The sequence below is a fragment of the Exophiala bonariae genome, assembly GCF_035927105.1.
Source record: "Exophiala bonariae strain CCFEE 5792 chromosome Unknown scaffold_1, whole genome shotgun sequence".
NCBI lineage: Eukaryota > Fungi > Ascomycota > Eurotiomycetes > Chaetothyriales > Herpotrichiellaceae > Exophiala > Exophiala bonariae.
Window position 1 is genome coordinate 411,687 of NW_027042476.1, and position 24,991 is coordinate 436,677.

At 47.9% G+C, this 24,991-nt stretch overlaps 10 protein-coding genes across 10 annotated transcripts; 8 read left to right on the forward strand and 2 right to left on the reverse strand.

The window, feature by feature from the left end:
* Positions 1-469: 469 nt before the first annotated feature.
* Positions 470-1,598, forward strand: LTR84_000145 (uncharacterized protein; the record flags this gene model as incomplete). Its single annotated transcript, XM_064843776.1, has 3 exons — positions 470-479; positions 523-787; positions 860-1,598. The coding sequence occupies 3 exons, from the start codon at positions 470-472 to the stop codon at positions 1,596-1,598; spliced, it is 1,014 nt and encodes a 337-aa protein (XP_064711636.1).
* A 1,012-nt stretch (positions 1,599-2,610) lies between these two features.
* LTR84_000146 (uncharacterized protein) lies at positions 2,611-3,451 on the forward strand (the record flags this gene model as incomplete). Its single annotated transcript, XM_064843777.1, has 2 exons — positions 2,611-3,042; positions 3,104-3,451. The coding sequence occupies 2 exons, from the start codon at positions 2,611-2,613 to the stop codon at positions 3,449-3,451; spliced, it is 780 nt and encodes a 259-aa protein (XP_064711637.1).
* Positions 3,452-5,214: 1,763 nt separating this feature from the next.
* On the forward strand, positions 5,215-6,686 carry LTR84_000147 (uncharacterized protein; the record flags this gene model as incomplete). The annotated part of the gene is made up of 3 exons (XM_064843778.1): positions 5,215-5,263; positions 5,416-6,332; positions 6,402-6,686. The coding sequence occupies 3 exons, from the start codon at positions 5,215-5,217 to the stop codon at positions 6,684-6,686; spliced, it is 1,251 nt and encodes a 416-aa protein (XP_064711638.1).
* Positions 6,687-7,498: 812 nt separating this feature from the next.
* Positions 7,499-9,249, forward strand: LTR84_000148 (uncharacterized protein; the record flags this gene model as incomplete). The annotated part of the gene is made up of 4 exons (XM_064843779.1): positions 7,499-7,718; positions 7,800-8,870; positions 8,942-9,150; positions 9,223-9,249. 4 exons carry the CDS (start codon positions 7,499-7,501, stop codon positions 9,247-9,249), a joined length of 1,527 nt encoding a protein of 508 aa, XP_064711639.1.
* A 719-nt stretch (positions 9,250-9,968) lies between these two features.
* LTR84_000149 (uncharacterized protein) lies at positions 9,969-11,408 on the forward strand (the record flags this gene model as incomplete). Its single annotated transcript, XM_064843780.1, has 2 exons — positions 9,969-10,483; positions 10,535-11,408. The coding sequence occupies 2 exons, from the start codon at positions 9,969-9,971 to the stop codon at positions 11,406-11,408; spliced, it is 1,389 nt and encodes a 462-aa protein (XP_064711640.1).
* Positions 11,409-11,903: 495 nt separating this feature from the next.
* LTR84_000150 (uncharacterized protein) lies at positions 11,904-15,199 on the forward strand (the record flags this gene model as incomplete). Its single annotated transcript, XM_064843781.1, has 10 exons — positions 11,904-12,059; positions 12,113-12,449; positions 12,499-12,588; positions 12,669-13,029; positions 13,084-13,550; positions 13,608-14,020; positions 14,077-14,228; positions 14,291-14,746; positions 14,826-14,930; positions 15,010-15,199. The coding sequence occupies 10 exons, from the start codon at positions 11,904-11,906 to the stop codon at positions 15,197-15,199; spliced, it is 2,727 nt and encodes a 908-aa protein (XP_064711641.1).
* Positions 15,200-16,382: 1,183 nt separating this feature from the next.
* LTR84_000151 (uncharacterized protein) lies at positions 16,383-17,900 on the forward strand (the record flags this gene model as incomplete). Its single annotated transcript, XM_064843782.1, has 3 exons — positions 16,383-16,742; positions 16,801-17,222; positions 17,336-17,900. 3 exons carry the CDS (start codon positions 16,383-16,385, stop codon positions 17,898-17,900), a joined length of 1,347 nt encoding a protein of 448 aa, XP_064711642.1.
* Positions 17,901-18,090: 190 nt separating this feature from the next.
* Positions 18,091-20,647, reverse strand: LTR84_000152 (uncharacterized protein; the record flags this gene model as incomplete). Its single annotated transcript, XM_064843783.1, has 3 exons — positions 18,091-19,725; positions 19,772-20,396; positions 20,451-20,647. The coding sequence occupies 3 exons, from the start codon at positions 20,645-20,647 to the stop codon at positions 18,091-18,093; spliced, it is 2,457 nt and encodes an 818-aa protein (XP_064711643.1).
* Positions 20,648-22,184: 1,537 nt separating this feature from the next.
* On the reverse strand, positions 22,185-23,711 carry ARO8 (Aromatic/aminoadipate aminotransferase 1; the record flags this gene model as incomplete). The annotated part of the gene is made up of 1 exon (XM_064843784.1): positions 22,185-23,711. The coding sequence occupies one exon, from the start codon at positions 23,709-23,711 to the stop codon at positions 22,185-22,187; it is 1,527 nt and encodes a 508-aa protein (XP_064711644.1).
* A 416-nt stretch (positions 23,712-24,127) lies between these two features.
* Positions 24,128-24,615, forward strand: LTR84_000154 (uncharacterized protein; the record flags this gene model as incomplete). Its single annotated transcript, XM_064843785.1, has 2 exons — positions 24,128-24,454; positions 24,505-24,615. The coding sequence occupies 2 exons, from the start codon at positions 24,128-24,130 to the stop codon at positions 24,613-24,615; spliced, it is 438 nt and encodes a 145-aa protein (XP_064711645.1).
* Positions 24,616-24,991: the final 376 nt, after the last annotated feature.

Below are 24,991 nucleotides of genomic sequence, written 5' to 3' on the forward strand. Positions count from 1 at the left end.
ATCTTGCACCATAGCGGTCATCGGCTGCGCTATAGCACCTCGATCAAGTTCAGTATACCAAGTGATTGCCGCGCAGATACTGATTGGCTTCGGCTTTGCCTCTGTTCCACTTGCATATTGCGTACCCAGCGAGATAGTTCCGAACAAGTGGCGCCCAAGTAAGTGGAAGACTCCCCGCGTCGTCGAGTTTAGAATTAATTGCTGCAGTGACTCAAGCAGTAATGAATATTGCTGCCTGTCTAGGCGCAATGATAGGTCCTGTAATTCTGGGCGGCTTTTTTCAGGTCGACCGTGTCCGAGGTTGGCGAAATTTCTATGTGAGCGCTAGTCTGACGAATAACACTCCGAAATGTCTTCTTGTCTAACTTTCTCAGTGGGTACAAATGGGTTTATGGGCTGTCACTACTCTCGGAATTCTTGCTGGCTATCGTCCCCCAAAGAGACACACGAGATTAGATCATCTTACGATATGGCAGAAGGTTGGTCGGATCGATTTACTTGGCTGTGGTTTGCTTCTTCTAGGTCTTTCGGTCTTCCTAGCGGGCCTCAATCTCGGAGGTGGTCTCTACGCATGGTCAGACGTTCGAGTGCTGGCGACTGTGATCACTGGTGTCGTTGTTCTGGTTGGTTTCCTGCTATATGAATGGCGTGGCACGAAAACTGGCATCCTACACCATGAAATCTTCACGGGCACTGATGGAACTGGAAGAACAGCAGCAATTTCGATGTTTCTTATAGTCGTCGAAGCCATGATGGCAACTGCCTACTATCTCTTTTATCCAGTCCAGTAAGTATTCGCGCTGTAGACACCTGTAGACAATCTATGTGGTTCTTGTACTGACTCGAGTTCTCTCAATAGGACGACAGCCTTGTTCGATACCGAGCCCATGAAAGTAGTGGCTCGTCAAGAAGCGTTTTGGGTCGGATGTATCATAGGCAGCGTCCTATTCGGATACTGGAGTACCAAGTACAAGACAATCCGAGCTCCATTAGCAGGGGGTTTCTTTATCTTCAGCTGTGCGATGGTCGGGTTCTCCACCATCCAACCAGGACACTCGGTAAACGCCATTGCTTTCGCGACTATGTCGGGCTTCGGATTCGGTGTCGTTCTCATACTTGTCGTTGCTGGAGTACAGCTTTGTACGCCTCATCATCTCATTGCGACCTCGACAGCCGTTGTGACCACGTCTCGAGCTGCTGCCGGCGCAATAGCGCTCGCCATGTACGCTGCCGTGTTTCGTACTCGCATTGAAGAAAAGCTTCCTGCTTATATTGCTGAAGCTGCCGTCGCGAATGGCCTCTCGCCAGATTCCGTCCCCACCTTTGTTGGGGCCTTTCTTAGCAACGACACCGTTGTCCTCAGTAACACCACAGGAGTGACGACAGCCCTAATAGCGGCTAGTGTTGTCGCCACCAAGCAAGCATACGCCGATTCACTGAGGATCGTTTTCATCATGGCAATTCCATTCGGTGTCACCGCCCTGGCGGCCTGTTACTTCCTGGCCGACATCAATAAGCTGATGAATTATGGGGTTGATGCCCCTGTGGAAACTCTTCACGCCAAACATCATCAAGACGTTGAAGATCACAGAGAGTGAGGAAGGCTAGATGAAGACAACCGGAGCCTACATCAATATGTTGAGAATGTTCTGATAAACTGAATTGTGTGACTTGAGAACGAGTTCAATGGTTATTACGCCTAAGGGAGCTAACCTGGTGGCTTCGAGATGAACGAAACTGACGACGAAAGTAGGAAATAAAGGTTGTAAAGAATTGGATCTTGTCCACGAGCTCCTTAATCTTTCTGTATAAATGCATACACTTAAGTTTTGGCTATTTGGGGATTAGAGGCTGATCTCACGGCGACATTCGAAGTCTCACGCAGGGCGTACCGCGGAAGTACAATCGCGGCCTCTACCGTGTTGTGTTCAGCACCCTCGCGGACACTTTTCGAAGATGTAATCGCTCTCAGATGCATCCAGCTAAGGCTCTCAAATCGCTATAGTGGACATTTCGCTCCTTATGCACTTGGTAGATATTTCTTAGATTGTCAAAAGATCACTTCTGTAGTTACTGCTACTACTACGAGCACGAGAGGTTGGGCATCTGATATTACTGTCAACGCTCTCCTTTGGCCCGTGATGCCTCGTCTGAGTCGCTGCTGCTTCATTGGCTGCACCGGCCACACACCCCGTCCTCTGGGATCGGCCACCCTTATTTGATTAGCAGACTGTCAATATATGTATCCTTCAAATTGTTTCCATTGGCTTTTTTTTCGCGGCTGGACCATCCCGGACGATATTTGAGATCATGAATGGTGGATGCGGGATATCCGGCGGAGATCAGCAACGGCTCAGGTCGGTAGAGAACAGGAATTCTTGCTTAGAAACAGGCTTGTGCAGGAATAGCTATGCGAATATTACCAAAGCTCTAGCGAGAGGAGATCAAGTACTATTGGAAGATTTTGAGCTAATCCCATGGAAAATGAACTGCCTCCATGTTGCTTCAAAAATTTATCCTGCACCAAAACATCCCAGTAGGCTTTCATTCTAGATATCTCGAAGATCAAAGCAAGACCATTAGGTGAGCCTGGTCAGAGTAGCAATGGCGATGGAAAAACCGACCGTCGTCCTCATTCCCGGCTCATTTTGTTCTGCAGCGTTGCTTTGGGACGCAGTTATCGACGACCTCCACGATGCTGGATACGAAGCGACAGCCATTGAATTGAGGACCGTTAGTCCTCCGAGCACGTCTCCCCCTAGGACTATGACTGATGACGCTGCACATATTCATGGAGTTATTGAAGCACTTGCCAATGAGGGGAGGGAAATATTGATTGTTATGAGTTCTTACGGTGGCATACCTGGAACCCAAGCGACCCAAGATATGACGCTATCCCAGCGGCAGAGCGATGGCAAGACTGGAGGAGTTATGGGTCTGGTATATGTTTCAGCACTCCTGATAAATGAAGGCGAGAGCTCTGAAGATAGCTTTGCGCCGTTTGTGACACCCCAGGCGTCTCACAGCTTTTTCAAGGTTTCCGTAAGCATCTCACGATCAAAATCCTATATTTGGCATGAAGAAAGCTTCTGATGAAGTATAGGGCGAATACCTTCACCTGGACCCCGTCGGCAGTGCGGCCGTCATCTTCTCGGGCTTACCAAAACCTGTCGGAGAATCATTGACACGCAAGATGCCTGGCCATGCGGCAGGGTCGTTCCGCGAGCCAATGACTAGCACAAGTCACTATGATATACCGGTCACCTATATCAAATGTACAGACGACAGGATCGTTCTTCCGGACCACCAGCAAAAGATGATTGACGACTTTAAATTGGTCAGCCATAGCACTGTCAAGGTGATCGAAGTCGATTGTGGGCACTGCCCAATGGTGGAACGCCCAAAGGAGACCACACAAGCAATCATTCAGGCCGCGAGAAGTAATGCGTGACGAATATGCCATCCGATGGAGCTTCAAGAAGAGCTTGCAAGTGCTATGTTTGGCTTGATATCGAGTTGATCCAGCGTCAATCTAGAATTCTCCAAGTAACCAATATGGATGTGTAACGTTGAGGACTTCTATGGTGGAAATCTTCAGGCATTAGTACAGTTGAAATGCTCCACCGCGGATCTGTGTCAGCAGATTTCCTGCTATGCGAATTTTCTGGCCTAAGCCGCCAAAGCCTATGGGACAGATAGCTATGATGTTTGGATTTCAGGACTCGTACAGCTCCTGTTCGATATCGCATTCGTGGACATTGAGTTTTAGGCTTGCACCATAGTCTTGACCCTTTTCCAGATGAAACTGCTGGATAGACATTGGAAATAGTATTTCGTAATATGGCAGCCATAAAATCATTGTTGAGTAAGTGTTCGAGACTCACTCCTTTTATTCAATTTTTCTTTTCAGAGTGCAATACCACAGATTATGCCCATCATGGAATGAGATAGTTGATTCAGATGGAATCAGTCTAAGTAACTCCAGAAAACGGACGCTTCATGAGTATTAAGTACTTTCTGGACTTCTAACTATTGAAAACACCTCTGCCTAGGTGAAGTCAAAGGGACCTCGAATAGATACTTAGGTACCCACTTAAGTATGCCTAGCAGGTGAATGTTTAGGGCTCCAAGGAAGATTCGGAATCTCGGGTGTCACATGACGCAGCGCCAAGGCATTTTAACATCAGACCACGGCAGCTTGAAGTTCTAACGCTCCGGAGAGTTTCTCTTCTTGGAGGACAATGACACTTGAATGACTCGCGTTACACGGAGTGCTCAGGCGAATCACTTACTAAATATTCCATGGTTACCCTTGTGATATTTAGGACAGATGAACGCGGATCCCGGACTCTACATGTGAAGAGTCCTGCAACATGAGTGCCTCGGGTGATCATGCGTACTTCCCTGTTCGAAGGATCGCTCAAGCATGCAGTTCATGCAGGTAAATCGCATGCCTCAGCATTTAATTATGATCATTAATGATGTTTAGGCGCAAGAAGGCTCGGTGCACAGGAGACCGACCGACTTGTGGACATTGTCGCCGGTTGAAGATAGGTCGGCCCTGACATTTAACGAGTTTTTTGCTATCGCGGGCTAACCCGAACAGAATGCGTTTATCCTGGAAAATCGTTTTCTCAACCAAGGACTCTCGAGAAGAATGTCGATGATTCCTCCCAGATAGGCGAGGCTGCGATCGTGGGTGTTCAACCAGTATTCTAGTCTTCCCGGTTTCCAACTGAATAAGTAGGATCAACTCTCGAACAGGTTGTCGGCGATCGAAGATACTCTGCAAGGCTTTGGCTCTCAGCTAGAAAGGTGTGTGAACCATCAAACCACTCAGATTTGTATGGCACTAAAGAAAAAGCATTTCACGATTATTGAGACATTCCCTCGTTGGCACGGAGCCCAAAGACCATGCCTCTGAGCTTCTCAGTGAACCTGCTATGGAGAAACCGCAGACAACTACATGTTCTCAATCACTTGACTTAACATACGATACTGGAACACACACTGTCATGCCAGGGGAAAGCTTGGCATCAAAAGAGGTCCTTCTTGCTCTTGTTGATGCGTTTTTCACGTATTGCCATAACCAACCATACTCTTTCTTTCATGAAGGCAACTTTCGCAGAGGTTTATCACAGGGTTCGCTTCCAGAGCATTTGCTCTTAGCTGTTCTTGCGAGTGCTGTCAGGTTTTCCAAGCACACATATTTCAATGGTAGGTGGTACGAAGCTGCAGTGGGCTATGCCAATCGATCTTGGAAGTCGGTGGTGTCGAGCTGCATTTCTGTCTCTAGAACAGCCGATGTATCAATTGTCCAAACAATTGCACTCCTGGCGCTTTTTGACTTTACCGGTAGGGTCGAAATTAACCCACATATTGGTAGTTGACCAATTGCTAACCGAAACATTGCAGCTGGCCAATCTCGTCACGGATCTGCCTGGATCAAGATTGGGATAGCCGTGCGAATTGCGCAGGACATCGGCTTGATGTTAGACGCCGCGCCTCACCTTCCATATGCCGAGCAAGAAGAACGACGGAGGGTCTTTTGGTCCGTTTATTTACTTGACCGTCTTGTCTCATGTGGTCGCGGCAGGCCTCCAGCAATTGTCGATGCGTCTTGTCACCTGCAACTCCCTTGTGATGATCTCACCTGGAAAACCGGTGCTTGGAAGAAGACACCAACATTGGATGAACTATCGAATCGAACCTTGTTACATGTTGAGCGTCAAGGCCCTTTTGCCCATGTCATCGTCATGTCCTATGCTGTTGGACGAGTAGCACAGTATATGCTACAGGAATTCAACATAAGGAGTCGCTATCCGCCTTGGGACCCAAATTCTGATTTCGCAGCACTCGAGCTCGAACTCATGCACCTGGAGACTCAGTTGGAGACAACTAAATCAGTTCACGACATGATCACACCCCATATCAGCTCAGTGGGACTTGTTGATCATCAAAGCGTCGGCCCCGTTATTTTCTCACGCGCATTGTTTCACCTGTGCTATTGTATGCTCCACCATCCTTTCCTTTTGAGAGAACGACTTGAGACGAGTCAGTTGACTGCGCCTGCCAACTTTCTTGCACGTGCTTTCGAGACTGGCTGGCAGCATGCTCAGTACATGATTGAACTTATTCGCCATGCTCGACGTTTAGGCTGTGTGTTCCAGTCTTCTTTTAGTGGGTACTGCATGATAGTAGCAGGGTCAATCGCTGCCTTGAATGTCCATAACACTGTAACAGCTACAAGGGCTACAGCTGAAGCACTGGTTTATGAGTCAATTGCCTATCTTGAAGACGTGGGACAATATTGGCCCAATGTTTCCACGATGGTAAGCCGCACCCCGTGAGCACCCTTAATCTACTCGAGGATATCTCGCTCACCTATTACTGTAAACTAGGCCCAATTGCTCCGACACATCGCTGAAAATGCTCATCTCTTCAGACAGCTATCATGCGACCAGCCTCAGATCCAACCATTGTCACAAGCTACTTCCGAGACAATGTGGTCACTTGTTGACTACAGCACAATGTCAAACGATGCACCCACTGGTTTGATGGAGAACCAATCACATGAGACAAATCTGTGGTTCGATTCTTGGTTCGGGATGTTCGGTAACATCGAAACCGAGCACGATTTCGGCGTCCCTCGGATCGATGTGAACCCTTCGAGCTCTGTTAGTTGATGAACAATTCTCGATATTGTAGGGTCTGGAGCTTTTCGGGCATGAATCTCGTCTTAGCGGATATCAGGACCTCTACTCGTCCACAGAACTTTGGTGTCATGATAACACTACATCCTGGCCATCTCAAAACAACTGCTATGAGAAGACCTCTGTCGGATATCGCAAATGACACAACTTCAGATTGTAGAGATTTCTTGTGGAGTCGGCTGGAACGAAGGAGTCAGGCCGCTAAACAGGGAGTGCTGGCTTACCTCTATCCTGGATGGCTTGCCTTGCCAATCGAGATGGTGGTATCCAGAGTTTACTAGTGATCTAATTCCTACCTAAGAAGCTTCCAGGCTCGAGAACTCGGCAGTCAGGCAGCCTTGATTGCAGAACTCATTTAGGCATTTTCGCATGCGCCAATCAGCCGACTCGCGCGCCGCTATCGGCCCGAAATACAGCTTCATGTCGGTTCTACGCGCATCTGGTTTCTTTATCATTCTCAGAGTAACGTGGTGTCTGCTGCCGGTAATGCTAAACAACGAGACCGAGGCGAACTAGCTTGGATATGATTCGGGGAAAGAATCCTGGGGTATCAGGGGCGGGGTTTAGCGTCATCTCCCCACAGTTTAGGCATCTCGTTGATTCTGTCAAGCTCGGCTACGGAATTACGGGGCTCATTAGCCGCTGGGATATGGGTATACACAGGTTTGTATAGCCGGAAATGGGTATACGTGACAGCTTTAAAGAACCAGATTGCTGGCGATCGAAACTAGATATGACGATTCACGAAAGAGGTAGAGATTGCGCAAAACCTGGACATTTGCACCATGGCGACCACCGAGAAACCACAAGACATTCAGGCGGAGACCCGCACTGACGAGATAAACGACCTCGAGAAACATGTCGTTGTGGACACTGTTCACAAGGATGAGGCAATGAAAGTTCTTGCAAATTATTCCGGAGACGAATCATGGACTGAGGAGGAAGAGAAACTCCTAAGACGAAAAATCGACAGGAGATTACTGCCTATTATGTGCATAACGTATGGTGAGTACCCCGTGTATTTGATGCTACTGATAGCATCTTCCACCTTATAAAACCATACTATTTACTAATCCTCGGCTCTAGCAATTCAGTATTACGACAAAGGGATGATTTCCCAGGCCTCGATCTTCGGCCTGCGAACTGATCTAAAACTTACCACCAGCAATCGCTATTCTATGTCTTCTTCGATTTTTTTCTTGGGGTTTGTGGCAGGAGCCTATCCTGCATCTCAACTCGCACAGAGATACCCTATAGAACGGGTCGCCTCCGGCCTCGTCTTCCTGTGGGGTGTGTGCTTTATTCTAACAGCCGCCTGCTTTACCTGGCAGGCTTTCTATACTCAACGATTTTTTCTCGGCTTCCTTGAAGCGGGAATCAGTCCAATATTTATGCTTATGATCGGCCAGTTCTACAAGAAGGACGAACAGGCTCTTATGATGGGAGTCTGGTATTCGGCTTCAGGCTTCGTTACAGTCTTCTCACCCCTAATTAACTATGGACTGGGTCATATCAATGGTAGTCTATCACCATGGCGATATATGTTCATTGTTGGTGGCGTCGTTACCATCCTCTGGACTCTGGTGGTCTATTTCTTCATGCCGCCGGACCCGATTCGCGCCCGAGGGTTTACTGAGCGTGAAAGATATATTGCAGTGGCTCGCTTGAGGACCAACAACGCAGGAGTTCGAAATACGCATTTCAAGATCCAACATGTTAAGGAGCTATTCATCGATCCCAATTTCTGGTTGATTTTCTCAATGGCATTCCTGAGTATGTTTGCGGCTGGCCCGGTGAACGCCTTTGTTCCAATTATCATAGCAGGCTTGGGGTTTAATACACTCAATACACTCCTTCTGATCATGCCTGCGGGAGCAGCTGCAGGCATCATGATTCTAGGAGCGACTTGGACTGCGTATAAAGTCCCTCGGGTACGAATATGGATCATCTTTGCCAGCGAAATTGTTACGATCATCTCCTGCATACTCTTATGGCGTTTGCCCCGCAGCGCAACTGGTGGGCTTCTATATGCTGTTTACACTTTGGCTGGATTTACTGCTGGGTGGGGTATAATCTTAGGTTTGTCGATTGCGAACACTGCTGGATACACTAAACGCATGGTCATCTCTTCGGCAGTTTACGTTGGATATTGTTTAGGTGAGTAGATATCGGACTCTTCGAATTGGCTTGATCGGATCGCAGACTGAATTAAGCTAACATCTCACAAGGGCAATTTGTCGGGCCTCTGTTGTTCAAACCTGAAGATGCACCAATTTATGGCCCAGGCTTCAAAGTAGTGCTCATTACATCAGCAATCACAGCTGGCCTAGCTGTTTTCTACCGCTATCTTAATGTCTGGGAGAACAGAAGACGAGATAAAGCAGGGACTTTGGAAGCATTTGAGCATGCTTACGAGGATGACGTGACTGATCGAAAGGTATGTTCCTGCACATCATGCTTCTTGAACAAACCGAGTGCTTCCCCTGCTGACTCGTGGTTTCTTTTTTAGAATCCCCAATTTCGATACGTCTATTAAGGGCCGGTCTACCTCTAAAGAATGTGCTAAGTTACTTCTGTCTCTTAACCTAGCTTCTCGCATTAGCTATCACCAGGTGATCTGGTCAGTTTTGTGTGATAGATAGTCTCATTTAGCTACCGATGACCTCAATCAGCACACATGCAGCTGGTATTCGAGCATACGGGGAGATCACATACATACCTGAGTAGTAACACAAATATTTTAAAACAAAGATCCAGCCTTACTTAATATAATATGTCTCACACAATGATACAAGGATCTATTCGCGGAAAGCGAGATTAACAGGCACGCTGCTCGCGAGATACAGACCGTGAGCTGATCTTAATCTGAGCAATTCTTCAATGGCTCGAGAAAAATGGACCACTTTTCGCTAGACTGCCGACTTAGATATGGGTATCTCTCCAGTGGCTTGCATTAAACATTCCTTCAGCTGTAAGCCCAGTGCCCTGCCGGGAGAGAAATCAGGTCCCGGCGACGGCTATACGAAACCTAGTGCTCGGCTGAGAAACTTTGAAGGCCAGAAACAAACTGTGCGGGGTTAGTCACCAAACGTGAAATGGTCCAGCCGAGGTGTCTCCAGATGTACCCGACATGATGGAAATCAATATCCATTAAAGAGTAAATGGTACTGGTGAATTATAATTTTATGTCCGCTTCATTTCGTGTCAGCATCTCGGCCAACTCACGTGCGCCAAAAAAGAAGTTCCTCCCGCAAAATGCTCCCAACAAACCCCATTCCACGATCAGCGTATGTGCTCGGTGTAGGTATGACCAAGTTCATCAAGCCTAGGGGCAAGGTAGATTATCCGGAGCTAGGATACGAGGCCGGTGTCAAAGCGCTTCTCGACGCGCAGATAACCTACGCCGATGTCAATGCAGGAGTCGCCTGTTATGTGTATGGAGACTCTACGTCTGGTCAGCGAGTCTTCTATCAGCTCGGTATGACTGGAATACCCATTTGGAACGTGAACAATAATTGTTCGACCGGGTCTTCCGGTATTGTGTTAGCCAGAGGTATGGTCGGTGCCGACTGGTTTGCGGGAGGCAAAATGGACTGTGTCATGGTCATTGGGTTCGAGAAGATGTTTCCCGGTTCCCTCAAGAACTTTTGGACCGATCGAGCTGGCCCCACAGCTTTGCCTCGAAAGATGATGGAACAACGAAAAGGAAAGCGTAATGCACCACCAGCAGCGCTCCAATTCGGAGATGCTGGAAGGGAGTATGCTGATAAGTATGTTTAATACCTTTCGCCACTGAACTCTGTGACTGAAAATCTGAACAGGTACGGGGCTCTTCCTTCAGATTTTGCCGAGATTGCTCGCATCAACCACGAGCATTCGTCAAGAAACCCTTACTCTCAATTCCAAGATGTCTATACTCTTGACCAGATTCAGTCATCTCCTCAAATTCATGATCTTCTGACCAAGCTCCAATGCTGCCCGACGTCCGATGGAGCAGCGGCCGCCATTATTGTCTCGCAAGCATTTCTTGATGCACGTCCGCATCTGAAGGATCAGGCTATCCTGATCGCTGGGCAATCTATGGCTACCGACACAGCTAGCTTATTTTCTGGCAGTGCCATGGATCAAGTAGGATATCAGATGTCGAAGATCGCAGCTGAGAATGCTTTCAGAGAGGCAGGGGTAACACCAGCAGACTGCAAAGTCTGCGAGCTCCACGACTGCTTCTCGGCCAACGAAATGATTACGATTGATAGCCTGGGACTATGTGAACCTGGACAAGCTCATGAGATGGTTCGGAAGGGTGATATCACTTATGGAGGGAAAATGGTCATCAATCCCTCTGGGGGGCTCATCTCGAAAGGCCATCCTCTCGGCGCAACGGGTTTGGCACAGTGTGCCGAATTGACATGGCAGCTTAGGGGCTGGGCAAACAACAGACTTGTGAAGTCGGAATACGCGCTGCAGCACAATCTAGGACTTGGAGGTGCTGCGGTCGTGACGATTTACAAGCGAGCTGATGGCAAAAAGAACGAGCCCTTGAGTGATGCTGTGATCGGTGAGAAGAATGGCTTAGGCTATAATCCTGCAGTTGTAGCAAAAGTCTTTACCAAGGAAGAAGCCAACAGAGTTAGGGCTTTCGCTACGGACTACGCTCTTGGCGACACAGAACAAAAGTTAAGGGCGAGAATATGAGCTTATTTTATTAGTTAGTGGGCACCCACTGAGCTATCTCCCTAGGTATCTTTTACCTGAACGATGGAGTAAACCTTGTCTTCACCACCGCATACTCCTTACTTTTTTGCCTCTCCATTTCCTATGCCACTCGGCTTAAGCCACAAAACCCTCATTCTCCTGCTAGGTGTATCTGCTTGCGTGGCGACTTCGGTGTCTAAGCCGATGCTCCAGTAATGTCTGTGACTAGTTATTCTCGGCCTCTATGTTGAAGGATGAGGGGAGACCGAGGTGGCCGAATCATGCATAGCCGTCGACCTCGGGGCTTCCAAGCATAGGTAACCAAACCATAGGGCAGCCCGAATCACCCGCAGTATGGCTACCATGTCAATGTCATGCTTATTCCTTAAGTCTGCGCCTGATTCCAACATGGGTTCTTTCTCAAGGCATACACCTACTACCACTAAGCGGGCAGTTTTGTGGAAACTTTGAAAAGCCTCCGTAACCAAAAAAGAAATGTCACAGTTACGCTATGACGGACAAGTTGCGGTTGTTACTGGGGCAGGAGGTGGTCTCGGAAAGGCATATTCCATATTTCTTGCCTCCCGCGGTGCAAAAGTTGTTGTCAACGATCTTGGAGGTTCAGGCCATGGTGAGGGCAAAGCAAGCACCGTACGTTCTGCAGACTTTTTGGGATATCGATAGGTCTGACATTTTCTTCATAGCTTGCGGATCAGGTCGTGGCTCAGATTGTGTCATCTGGAGGCCAGGCAGTCGCAGACTACAACAATGTTGTTGACGGCGCCAACATTATTCAGACTGCCATCAAGACTTATGGACGCATTGATATTCTCATCAATAATGCCGGCATCCTTCGGGATATCAGTTTCAAGAATATGACTGACCACGATTGGGACCTGATCATGGCGGTTCATATTTCAGGATCTTGGAAGTGTGCTCGCGCCGCCTGGCCATACTTCAGAAAACAAGGGTATGGAAGGATAGTTAATACTTCATCAGGCGCAGGGTTATTTGGCAATTTCGGACAGACAAATTATTCCGGTTCGTTAGAATCAACATCTACAAGAAGCTGGCTGATTTTTTGATAAAGCTGCAAAGCTCGGACTCGTTGCTTTCACCAAAACCCTGGCACTTGAAGGCAGAAAATACAACATCCTTGCAAATGTTATCGCACCTATGGGTAAGTTGAAGCACCTTTTTGATTTGTTGATCGGCAGATTTGACTCACTTTGGCAGCTGGAAGTCGCCTAACCGCGACAGTGTGGACGAAGGAGATGCTTCAATTGCTCGACCCGTCTTACGTGATGCCATTAGTTGCGATCTTGGTGGACAAAAATTGTCGGGAAACTGGATCCATCTTCGAAGTAGGCGGTGGCCACATGGCAAAATATAAGTGGGAACGCTCGCGCGGTGCGATATTCGCCCGTGATGACAACTTCACAGCGGGTTCATTGTTACGAAGATGGGACGAGGTGACCGATTTTCGACGACCTCAACATCCTGAAGGTCCTATGGACCTCAAGGAAGTTCAGGAGAGGCTTCTCCATGCTCCTCCAAATCCAAAGACGCCGAATCTTGACTTCACTGGCAAAGTCGTCCTCGTCACAGGAGGAGGTGCAGGGTAACTCGAGTTTCCACCCACATACTCTTTCACTCCGCTGATCAGAATATATAGACTTGGTCGAAGTTATTGCTTAGCATTTGCAAAACTTGGCGCTCTAGTAGCCGTCAATGATGTTGTCAACGCGCAGAAAGTGGCGGAAGACATCGAATCCCAGGGAGGCAAAGCTATTCCAATTACCGCATCAGCGGAAGAGGGTTCGCTTATTGTGAAAGAGACTGTCAATGCTTTCGGACGTATCGACATTGTCATTAATAATGCGGGTATATTGCGAGACAAAGCTTTCATCAATATGGATGACAAGTCCTGGGACGACGTTATGAAGATCCATCTACGGGCAACATACAAGGTCACGCACGCTGCATGGCCGCTGTTTCAAAAACAAAAATTTGGTGTGAAAACGTTCTACTTCAATCGGAAAGTGCCCCGATTTCTGACACTTGGATCTAGGTCGAGTAGTCAATACCACATCTACAACTGGTATCTACGGAAATTTCGGGCAAACAAATTACGCAACAGCCGTAAGTATTCCTTCAGCCTACAATGTCGGGGAATTGTCGCTCACCCATGCTAGAAAGCTGGCATTCTCGGGTTCTCCTTGGCTTTGGCCAGGGAGGGTAAAAGCAAAAACATCTATGTCAACACTATCGCTCCGTCCGCATACACAGCAATGGCTCAATCGGTTATGCCAGTAGAACTTGCTGAGGTCGTCAAACCTGACGATGTGGTTCCACTTGTTCTCCTGCTCTGCAGCGATAAGCTGTCAAATCCGACTGGCAATTTATATGAGGTTGGAGGTGGCAAAGTATCTCAGACGCGTTGGATCAGAAGTGGAGGCTACACCTTTCCGACAGATGGAGTTCTCACTCCTGAGCAGGTACTTCAGAATTGGGAGCTTGTAACGAATTTTGACGACAGAGCCGATCACCCTTGGACTCCTGAAGAAGGAGCAGCGAAGATAATGAAAACTATCGAAAATCAAGCATCCAAGGTATGGTCTTGTTGTCGATGCAAGATCACCTCAATTCTATGCTAACGGACTTCCAGGCTCCAAGTAAATCGAATGCCTCATATCTGGATGGCATCAGTACTGTAATAGCTGGTCCACCATGGAAATCACAATTCATTTACACAAACAGGGATGTTTCCCTCTACAATATTGGGGTTGGGGCTAAACACAATCAATTGCCCTTGGTTTAGTAAGTGTTAACTCTTTGGACTATCTCCGATCATGACCTGCTCACACTTATCTCTGTGATAGTGAAAATGATCCTAATTTCAGAGTACTTCCAACCTTTGGATCGACTTTGAATTATTTCACAAACACGCAAGAACTTTTTAAGACTCTGATACCCAGATTTGATCCAAGCATGATGTTGCATGGTGAAGAATATTTAGAGATCCTCCAGTTCCCAATACCAACCTCTGCTACGCTCGACTTTGAGAACAGGGTACTTGAAGTAATTGATAAGGGATCTGCAGCGGTGGTGAGGACGAGCATTACAAGCATCGATAGGGCAACGAAACGAAAGGTCTTCTACAGTGAAGTCACCACTTTTATACGTGGAAGCGGAGGTTTTGATGGTGAGAGGAACGGGAATGATAGAGGAGCAGCCACTGCTGCTAACAGACCACCCCCAAGAGAGCCAGATCACGTCACAGAGGAAAGAATATCATTGGACCAAGCCATTATCTACCGCCTGAGTGGTGACTACAAGTATGTTGGCTCTCTCTTTCATTTATTCGGCAATCAGTACCATCAGGATGAGGGAAGTGAGTGTACTAATACCTGATAGCCCACTGCATGTCGATCCCGGATTTGCCGCGAAGGGCGGATTTTCCAAACCAATCCTCCATGGTTTGTGCACATATGGAATGGCAGGAAGAGCTGTGTTTGAACGGTAAGCGGCAACCCCCTCACTCTTTCCATACGATTTGTACGAAGACATGTGAACTAAGTGACAAAATTTCCTCGGATAGCTACGGCCAATTCAAGTCTATCAAAGTGCGCTTCACGGGCACAGTCCTTCCAGGCCAAACATTAAGAACAGAGATGTGGAAGGAGAAGAACAAGATTATCTTCCAGACAATCATCAAGGAGACTGGAAAGCCAGCACTTGCGGCTGCTGCTGTGGAGCTGATGGACTCGAACGCGATGTCTAAGCTCTAGGCCCGCAGTGGCATAAGACGCGGCCGTTGAGGTTTCATAAATCATACCCTAATATCTTCCAGCTATGGAGCAGTGCACTAGCTAGCAGCCCATACTCATAACAGATTGACTCAGAGGGCAGGAAGGTTGATTACGACTCCTATGACAAACGTCATTCCAAATCATATTCCGTAGGGACGACAAATTCTTTCGCGAGAAGTTAGATCTATCAATTGGTGACTTTAAACCCTGTGGTCCTTTCCCAGTGATATTCGGCCTTGTGCTGCAAGCACCAGATTCTCCGCAAAGGCTGCGCAGTGTGCGGGGGATTCGAGTCCAACAGAAAATGAACTTTGAACCATGGGTCGGGCAGATCGTAGTTTTCACTGTCCAAAGCATTTTGTTGCCACTGAATAGATCAAGGTGTCGGCAAGAAGATGTTGAGATATATTTCACGCAAGGGAAAACTCGCTGCATAGAGCGGCATGACTTGGAATATTCTCTGCTAGCTTTAAAATACTCGGCATTTACAAAAGGACTACCGATGATTGATGGAACCCCGCCCCGGTTATACAACCTTTCGCTCGTCCGACTGCATGCGGACCCCGAATGCAGCGACACAAGGTTAACTGGCGATGCCTAATGACCGAGGTCAAGCAATCAGAAAATCATTTATAAATCATTCAATCTGTTAGTGGACCTATGATCGTTTATAATCAATCCATGAAGAAGGGATTAGCAGCCCAGAACATCTAACATCATTATGCCCTTCCTCGCGCAGAAGATTTTACCGATCTCCAACAAAGACATCCTCTCTTGGATCTTTGACGAACCTCAGTATGATCCCGAAAAGCCAGTGAGCCACTCTAAAGCAAATTTTACCGCACTTGCAGATAGGAGCAAGAACAGCGAGATTGAGCAATGCTAATCCAGGAAGGTCTATGTCGACGCCATCAATCCATCGCGATCACTATCCGCGACTCAATCACGCACAATAATCCGCAAGCTAATTGCTGGCTTGCGAGCTGCTGGTCTCGGACGAGGTGACTGTGTTTGTGTGCATTCATTCAATGATGTGAGTTCGCATGAACCTTACAATTGATCTGATATGCGAAGGCTGAGTACAAAGATCCACTACCCTATGCTGTTCCTTGCGATAGTAGGAATGGGTGGCATTTTTACAGGATGCAACCCGTCTTACACGATGTTTGAGCTCTCTCACCACCTACGAACCTCAAAGGCGAAATTTATCATCGCGGAGCCGGAGCTACTCACCACCATCAAAGCAGCAGCAAATGAATGTAAGATAGCTGCCGCAAACATTCGCATCTTCAACGTCCATAGCCAGACAGTCCCTCGGGGCTACCAATCTTGGACTGAACTACTGAGCCACGGTGAAGACGATTGGGTCCGATTCGAGAGCCAGGAAATATCCAGCACTACTGCTGCAGCGCGGCTCTTCAGTTCCGGGACCACAGGGCTTCCCAAAGCAGCTGTCGTATCCCACTACAACTTGGTGTCTCAGCACACTTTGGCAGTAGAGCCCCAGCCTCCACTATATGATGTGAGTCAGATCCGCTTAGAGGATATGAGAAGTCACTGAACTCAACTTCACCCTTCAGCCGTCACGTTTACTCTATATGCCTATGTTTCATGCCTCAGTAGTCCCACTGGGCCATACTTCAACGCTAAAATCAGGAACCCGATCCTACATTCTACGAAGATTTGATCTCGAAGAATTCCTCTCCTCCATACATCGCTACAAAATAACAGAGCTTGCCCTCTTTCCACCAATCGTTCTCATGGTTCTTGCATCACCGTTGACGAAGAAATATGATCTGACGTCAGTGATGTCGGCCAAAGGTGGAGCGGCAGCACTCAGCAAGGAACTTCAACTCGAATTTGAGAAGCTTATGAGCAAAGATGGCGCTTTCAACCAAGTCTGGGGGATGACCGAAACTAGTTGCGTTGCCTCGTGTTTCTGGTATCCTGAAAGTGATACTACCGGCAGTATCGGCCGCTTCGTTGCGAACATGGATGTAAAGTAAGTCCCTTTCCTCCATGTTGAGCCGCTCATTTCATCTTTCCCCCAAGTGACAGACAGCAATGGCCCATGAATTTGAATTTGTCAGATCGGTGTTGCTGATATGCATACAGAATAGTGGATGAGAATGACAACGATATCACTGCATTGGGAGCCAAAGGCGAGTTACTAATTCGTGGCCCGACCGTTATCTCTCAGTACTTCGAAAACCCTGCCGCCAATGCTGCATCATTCGATCCTGACGGTTACTTCCGAACGGGCGATATCGTGATATGTGAGGGTGGCCCAGGCGTTACCCAGGCCACTGCGAAGTGGTACATCGTCGATCGTATAAAGGAACTGATCAAAGTTCGTGCCTTTCAAGTATCTCCGTCCGAAATCGAAGCAGTAATACTTCAGCACCCAGCCATCATCGATGCTGCGGTAATCGGTATTCCAGCTGTGGATCCAAGAGATGGTGAAAGCCCCCGCGCTTATGTGGTATGCCAGGGTGAAGTTACCGAGGACGAAGTCAAGCAATGGTGCGCACAGAGATTGGCCAAGTATAAATCTCTCACAGGTGGTGTTAGATTCGTGGATGCACTACCAAAGAATGCCAGTGGGAAGCTCTTGAAACGGATTCTACGAGAGCAAGTTCAGCAAGAATCGAGGGGAGGATCATCTAAGGCCCATCTCTAGATTTGACAAATAATCCCCAGTTGTGTGAGAGTTGCGATCATTGTTATCAAGTGTTGATAAGAGTCATTCTTTGATAGGACTGATAGATTGGTAGCAAAGAGCGTTTTGACCACCTCCGTCCAACTCCGTCGGATTATGGAGATATTAAGCGATAAATATGGAGCGATATTTCTTTGGAGAAGCGACATCGTTACGCAAGCCAATCCAGGTTGAACCCCAAATCGTTACAGTTTGACACACTTTCCTCCCATAAGGCCATATTGGGACTGCTATTCATGTCCCCCATGTCTATCCCCCAGTAAACCCCAGAATCAGGAAATCCGAAAACCATATTCGTCGTCTCCTCACCAGTGCCATCTGAGTCAAGATCTGCTCCGTATGAGAATTCGAACAGGAGATCGGGTCTGAGAGTATTGTTCTCTGACATGGGGAGCTCAATTAGCTCGTTCGAGTTGAATCCGCTCGCTGGTGGAACCTGAACACCCTGACTTTGAGGCGTAAGTGGACCATCAAACACTGGGGTATTTTTGACATTCACACGGTCTCTGGAAGGCGTTTGATGACAGTTCAGCTCAAGTTCAAATTCCCTTCGCGCCCTTAACGTTGAATGTTTGAGGTCAGTAGCGGCTGCAGATGGAACCACTCTCGCTCCAGAACGAACCAAATAAGCCTGAAGCAGAAGTGTCACAAAATCTGCCCCAACATGAGCTTTCCGCAGTATATGAAGGGAGACCAGAAGTTCACTAAGACTGTCTCTAGCCCTGTGGATCTCGGTCTCTTCCGTGGTGCTGTGCTGACCGCTAGGGTCAGTCATCACCACCCGTCTGAGGTAGTTGATGTACCAAATGATGCTGGGTAGCAACATGGTAATTGTGTTCACGGGAAGGTATCTTGTAAGACCATTCTTGTTTAAGAACGCGCAAATCATGGCCATACCTTCTGCCGCCTCGGCAACTTTCTGGGAGGAGATCAGAGAACGATTCTTTGGTCGGTGTAATGCGGATGAAGCCGCGAAATAGGTGAGATGCAGGATGGCTACCTGTAACGCGACACTGAAAGGCTCCCGTGAAGCGATTGGTTCGACGCAAAAGTCTTGTTCCTTTGGTGGGTTATCGATACTGATTGGGTCTCGAGCCACCCTTGAGAGCATTTCAGAAAGGTGGGAGAAGCAAGGCAGGGAGCCGAGCCATTCTGTCAAGCTCTTCTCCAGAAGTGAGAAGTTAGAGTCTCGTATTTGCACAAAGGTACGATCTGACGATTGGTTGGAGATTGGGTATAGCATAATTTTCGCAGAAATGCTGTTCGATGCCTCAATCGGGCCTTCAGAGGTCTTCATAAAGGTCGTATATTGCACTGAGAAGATGGAACCGATGCTCATGCAAAGCTTGATGTATAAGATGAACATTGTTGCCAATTTAGTTGATATGTCCGCTTCGGTCAAGCTGATCTGAATTTTGCCATCACGATGGTGTCCGGCCACACTCGTGACGATTGGAATGTCACATTCGAAGTCATCCACCGTCGGCAATGGTACGTCAAACTCGCCATCACGAATGCGCATGGGACGGCTCATGCCTAGAGACAACAGTCGGTCTCGCATGAGGATACAAAACCACAGCCGCTTACGAAGGCTCTTTACACGTTGTGGAAGCTCCAAAATTTCGGGATTGTGTGTCAATCGCATGGCCTGGGCCAAAGAAACTGCGACACCGGTCCAGTGCCAATTTTGTTTGTTAGTGTCTGCGTTGGCAGCCCATTGGCTCATCAGGAGGAGACATTGAATTAAAGTCAAATTGTCTGTCTCGATATCTGCGTCGTATAGTAACTATTTTTATGAGTAAATGTGTCTGAGTGGAATATTGATAACTCACTCTGGCTTTCTCGTAGAATAGCCTCCTGGCTGCTTTGATACTTTTATGTTCTGACTCTTGAACCAGTTGTTCGTCCACGAATGAAATTCCAGCAAACATGACGCACTGAAAAAGTAGAAAGCTATATCTTGGGCGGCTTCCATCGTTCATGGAGAGATCCACCATCTGCAAGAGCTCATCCAAGTCCAGTAAGGGCATATATGGATGTAAGTACTCAGCATAACATCTGATGATTTCCAGCCTCAATCGGGCCTGGGGCATTGATAACGCGCCTTTCCGATGTAGATATTCGAGATCAAGCGGTGACCAGTGGTTTGGAAATGGCTTGAAAACGGCTGGGAATTCTTTAGGAGCTGCGTCGTCAGACTTTGGGATTCTGGCGGTTACTGATGACCTGATTCTCTCCAGACCTGTTGGGATGTCTCCCAGAGAAAACAAAGGGTCCAACAGACTCGCGGCATCGTTGTGTAAGTTGAATGATGACGGCCGGCTTGGGCGAGCTGCCTCTGGTAACTTGACATTAGACTCGGTCCGAGTGGACGTCTCGCGAGTTTCAAAAAACTTTTCGACAGGCACCTCCTCCCAAAGAGGACGCGGACTATTCTTGGTCTTGGTGCTCGGTTTTCTATGACCTGTGTTAGATCTGGTAACGGATCAGATTACTTGCCGGCTAGCTTACTTTCCTCGACGACATCTAACAGTCAGACACTCGAAATTACTGTTTAGACAATTCTTGCAAGGAATACCATGCTGTAGGACGTCGCATTTGACCTTTTTCGCACGGCAGCTCAGACATGCTCGACCTGCTCTCCTTTGACTTGGCAAAACGTGGTGCGCGTTGCGCCGATGTCCATCCGAGAGCTCCGAGCTTGCCATGAGGATAAAAGACTAACGAAATTCCTTTCCTCTCTCAGAGGCAGAGAGCAAGACACATATCCTTGTGATAACAAATCAAATAAGAAGAGTACAAAGAATGAAGTTGACCTCCAAGTCTGGGGTCGCGGAGATAGGCTTCCTTGAATCGCAGTGACTGGGGCCCCACAGCATCCTGGTGTCGGGTTATTGGCAGTCCAAGACGAACCAAGACTTTTGTATAGCCATAGCCGGTAGCGTTGTGCCGAGGCAGATCCATGCAAAACCATGAGGCCGCTATTATTGGCAGATGAAGATGTCAGGTCTGGATCGGGCAAAAGACCACGCCCAAGAATAACAAAGATTAAGTCCTGCGTATGCCACTCAACGCTACTGGCTTGCAAATTGTCGGGCTTAAAAGTAGCCATGTTCAACTTTCAGAGTATGCGAAAGTCAAGATTCACGTCGTTCCTAATACTCTTTCCCACAGCCGCGAGACTCAGCACACGGCGTAGCAGAAAATTCTGAATATTGAGACAGTTTAGTTCACGGAATGCATTTAAGTCACTTCATCGTCTTCTAGCGCCATGATTGACACGCCATTACCGCGAGTTTGTTAAAGGATTGACACAATCATCTCGATTCTGAGGGATGACTGAAGACAAGGACAACTTTGAGAGCCTAATTCACTCTATCGCCTCAATGATCACCATCGGGCAGTCACTGGATAGTTCCCTGGCAACTACTTCTTCGTATGATCGAGTGGCTCTTGTGTGGACCCGAGGCCACGGTATATACCGCAAAAACATATTCCAGGACAGTTTATTTGAGATGGGGGCGGTCTCTGAAACATCTTTAACTGAGAATACTCCCTCCACATTCCGGAGATCATGTGCAAGGATGCCCGAGTTGATGTAAAGAATCTCCCCACCCGGCATCAACTTGTGACACCCTTTGCGGTACCGGTATGTTGGTCTGCTGATTGCAGGGACCGGTCCATCAGGCCAACCTCGAAGGACGCCTCGTGTTGATGGCATTGCACATGGTACGAGATAGTGACCCCTGAACGACAAAGACCAAAATTGGTACCGATGGTACCCACATATGCCTACTGGAATAGCTACCATTGCCCACTTGTGTCCGCAAGCTGACGGATGACAAGGTTGACAGGGTTGGCACTTGTGGAGCACCAAATGTCACGAAAGGAATTTCTGGAACGATGCAGCATGACCCCATGTGCAGATAGTATGGGAGTGAGGCACATATATCCGCCGGAAACAGCTAATGTTAAGTTTTGGTTCTTGCAACACTTTATATAAGCAGATTGAGAGAGCTGACTGTACTCGGAAACGAACTAACTAGCACCTAGCTCGGAGGGATATCTTCACAATAATACTAGCGCCAATATCGCACCTTTTCCGCGGTTACCGATGAGGCTTTCCGTGATGAGAAACAAGATATAATATGCAGTAGCTTTTAGTCCGCGTCCTAGCCGATATGTGAAATCGGCAAATTGTAATGGCTTAGACAGTGCCCGAAGGCGTTCTCTCTAGGAAAAAATTCATGCGCTTTTGCTGTCCGAAACCTCGGATTCTCTGTAAAAGCCAGCCACCAAGAATGCAAGTTCGAGAGCTTGCTTCTCATTCAACCTTGGATCGCAGAATGTTGTGTAATTGAGACTGAGGTCCTCTTCGGTCAGTTGCTCTGCACCTCCAACACATTCCGTAACAGCTTCACCAGTAAGTTCCAGATGTACTCCACCTAGATAGCTGGACATTGATCTGTGAATCTGTAGAGCTTGGCGAAGCTCCGATAGGATATCTGAAAAACGACGGGTTTTGATAGTCGTAGTGCTTGTACCTGATGAATTCGGAACAGTGACGGTGGCGTTTCTTCCATTCCCGTGCATAGGGTCACATTGCCAAACCACTGTGTCACGGTGTGGCGATTGCTGCACAGCACGGATATGTCCTGGTAGATGCATTGCAATCTTCTCTTGTCCATATCTGGTAATCAGAACAATTTTACCAATTTCATGAGTTGGATTCAGAATGTTGAGTAAGGGGACAAGATCTGAAGGTGGCATACTGGGACCAACTTTCACACCAATAGGGTTGGCGATACCACGGAAAAAATCAACATGTGCATGCGTCAACTGCCGTGTACGATCACCAATCCAGATGAAATGTGCAGATGTATCGTAGTATCCCTCGGTCGGTGGCAAGGGTGGCGGAAATTGGGTAGGAAGAGACGCTTTACGGGCTTTGGATGAATTTGATGGTATGGAAAGGGGAGTATCGACAGGCAGAGCGTTCGATGGATGCTTGAAGAGACGAGTGAGGGACTGTTCGTACTCGAGCAGTAGGCCTTCATGAGAGGTGAAGAGATCGACGGTCTCTAAACCACCACCAGTATCGAGACCTATCGTGCGCATCATATCCAATGTGTCTGTGATTCGCTCAACGATTCGTTGGTAGTTGTCTCGAACGCTGGGGTCACGAACGTGGCCCAGACTCCAATCCAAAGGCGCATGTAAGTCAGCCAGTCCAGACGATAGAGCCGCGCGTAGGTAATTTTGGGTAGCAGCTGAGTGGAAATAGGCATCGACGAGTCTGTTAGGGTCAGGTACTCGTGCGACTGGGTCCGCCTCATAGCTGTTCAAGATGTCACCCCTGAAACTCGCCATGCTGACTCCATCAATTGTTTCCATGGGAGAGGACCGTGGCTTTGCATATTGACCAGCCATTCGAGCGACACGCACCACCTTCTTCTTCCCACCATAGAGCAAGACTAGCGACATCTGCAAGAGCAACTTAACTTTAGCTTCAATCATGTCTTGGTTGCAGTAGTCGAAGAGTTCTGCGCAGTCACCGCCCTGTAGTAGGAATGCATTCCCTAAAGCCACTTCCCGCAATTCGTTCTTGAGTTTGGCAATTTCTCTGGGTGTGACAAGCGGTGGAAGGGTGTTCAGTTTACTGAGTGCCTTTTTGAATGAAGCTTGATCGTCATAAGTGACTCCCTGAACGATTGGTTTGCTCTTCCAACTTGAAGGTGACCAGCCGACAGTTGGTGTTCCATTTGTAGCCATATTCACTGCGTCTGGAATTTCTTCTTCAACCGGCAAGCAGGATCCAAATCCTGTCGTGAAATGGGTATTATGAGGACTCTCCTAAGGGCGAGAAGGGTCTCATGCAATCTTCTTGACTTGGGCTGGGCACTGGATGCACTTATGATCGACTGACTGACCACACCACGCTAGCTCGTGCTCACAACTGCTGTAGATTCGCTACGACAATGGGCTCTCGTCTTATGATACTCTTTAGAGCAGATTTATTTGTGAGTTGTGGTGGAAGTTTGACCCCCGACCCCTGGGAGATGAGTCACGCGGAGCTATGCCGTTTTGGGACACATTTTGAACTCACTACTCGATTGCAGGTCAATCATCAAAAGTTCCAACCACGACACACACCTCTTACCGACTTTTAAAAACAGCTAACTACAAACATGGCGGAACCTATACCCTCAGCATCAAATGCGGCCGATGCAGGCGACGATGAGACCACTCAAGACCTCCCAGCCAACGCCGAGGACCGCAAAGCCGCTGCGGCATTAAATTCATTAAATGCAAATGGCATGTCTCAGGAGAATGGGGAGATGGCAAACAAACAACCCTCGGCTGCAGATCAAGAAGCCCTAGGGAAAGCCATGTCGAGATTGGAGATTGCAAGCGGCGTTAGCAAAAAGAAGGACGACCCGAAGAAAGCAGATGCAAAGAAAGAGGTAGAGGTGAAGAAAAAGATCAAAATTGCTGCGGAAGACGTGGCTTTCTTGGTGAGTGTAGAAGGACCTGGATTACTAGAAAAGCTGCTGATATCTTCTAGGTCGAGGAACTTGAGCTCTCAAAGGTCAAGGCAACGGACCTACTACGACAACACGACGGAAATGCCACGCAGGCTATCAAAGCCCACATTGCCCCAGCTGTGCGAGCATAAAATACGCTGCGGTTGACTGCCTGGCAGGTCTTTTTTCCTCAAACAGAAATGCCCGGTATCAAATAAGGCTCTAATAACATCCATGGAGCATCGTCTCCATGAGCGTCTGAAACTCAGTTGATGAGCTGACATGGGAGCAGAGTTCTAGAAGCTCAACTCCGTCATCTAATTGGTCTTGCTAGCTGTCATCTCATGCTCTGTCGTGTAACAGACCTCTACGCCGCTTATAGAGGTTGACATATCTGTTAGCATTGGATAAAGTCGACGAAAATACTTCGAGCTTTCAGTCTTGGGACCGCTGATATTTCAGGACCACCATCCATCTTTATTGCTGCTATGGTTCGAAAGTCAAAATCTTGATAGGTTTGCTGGTTTC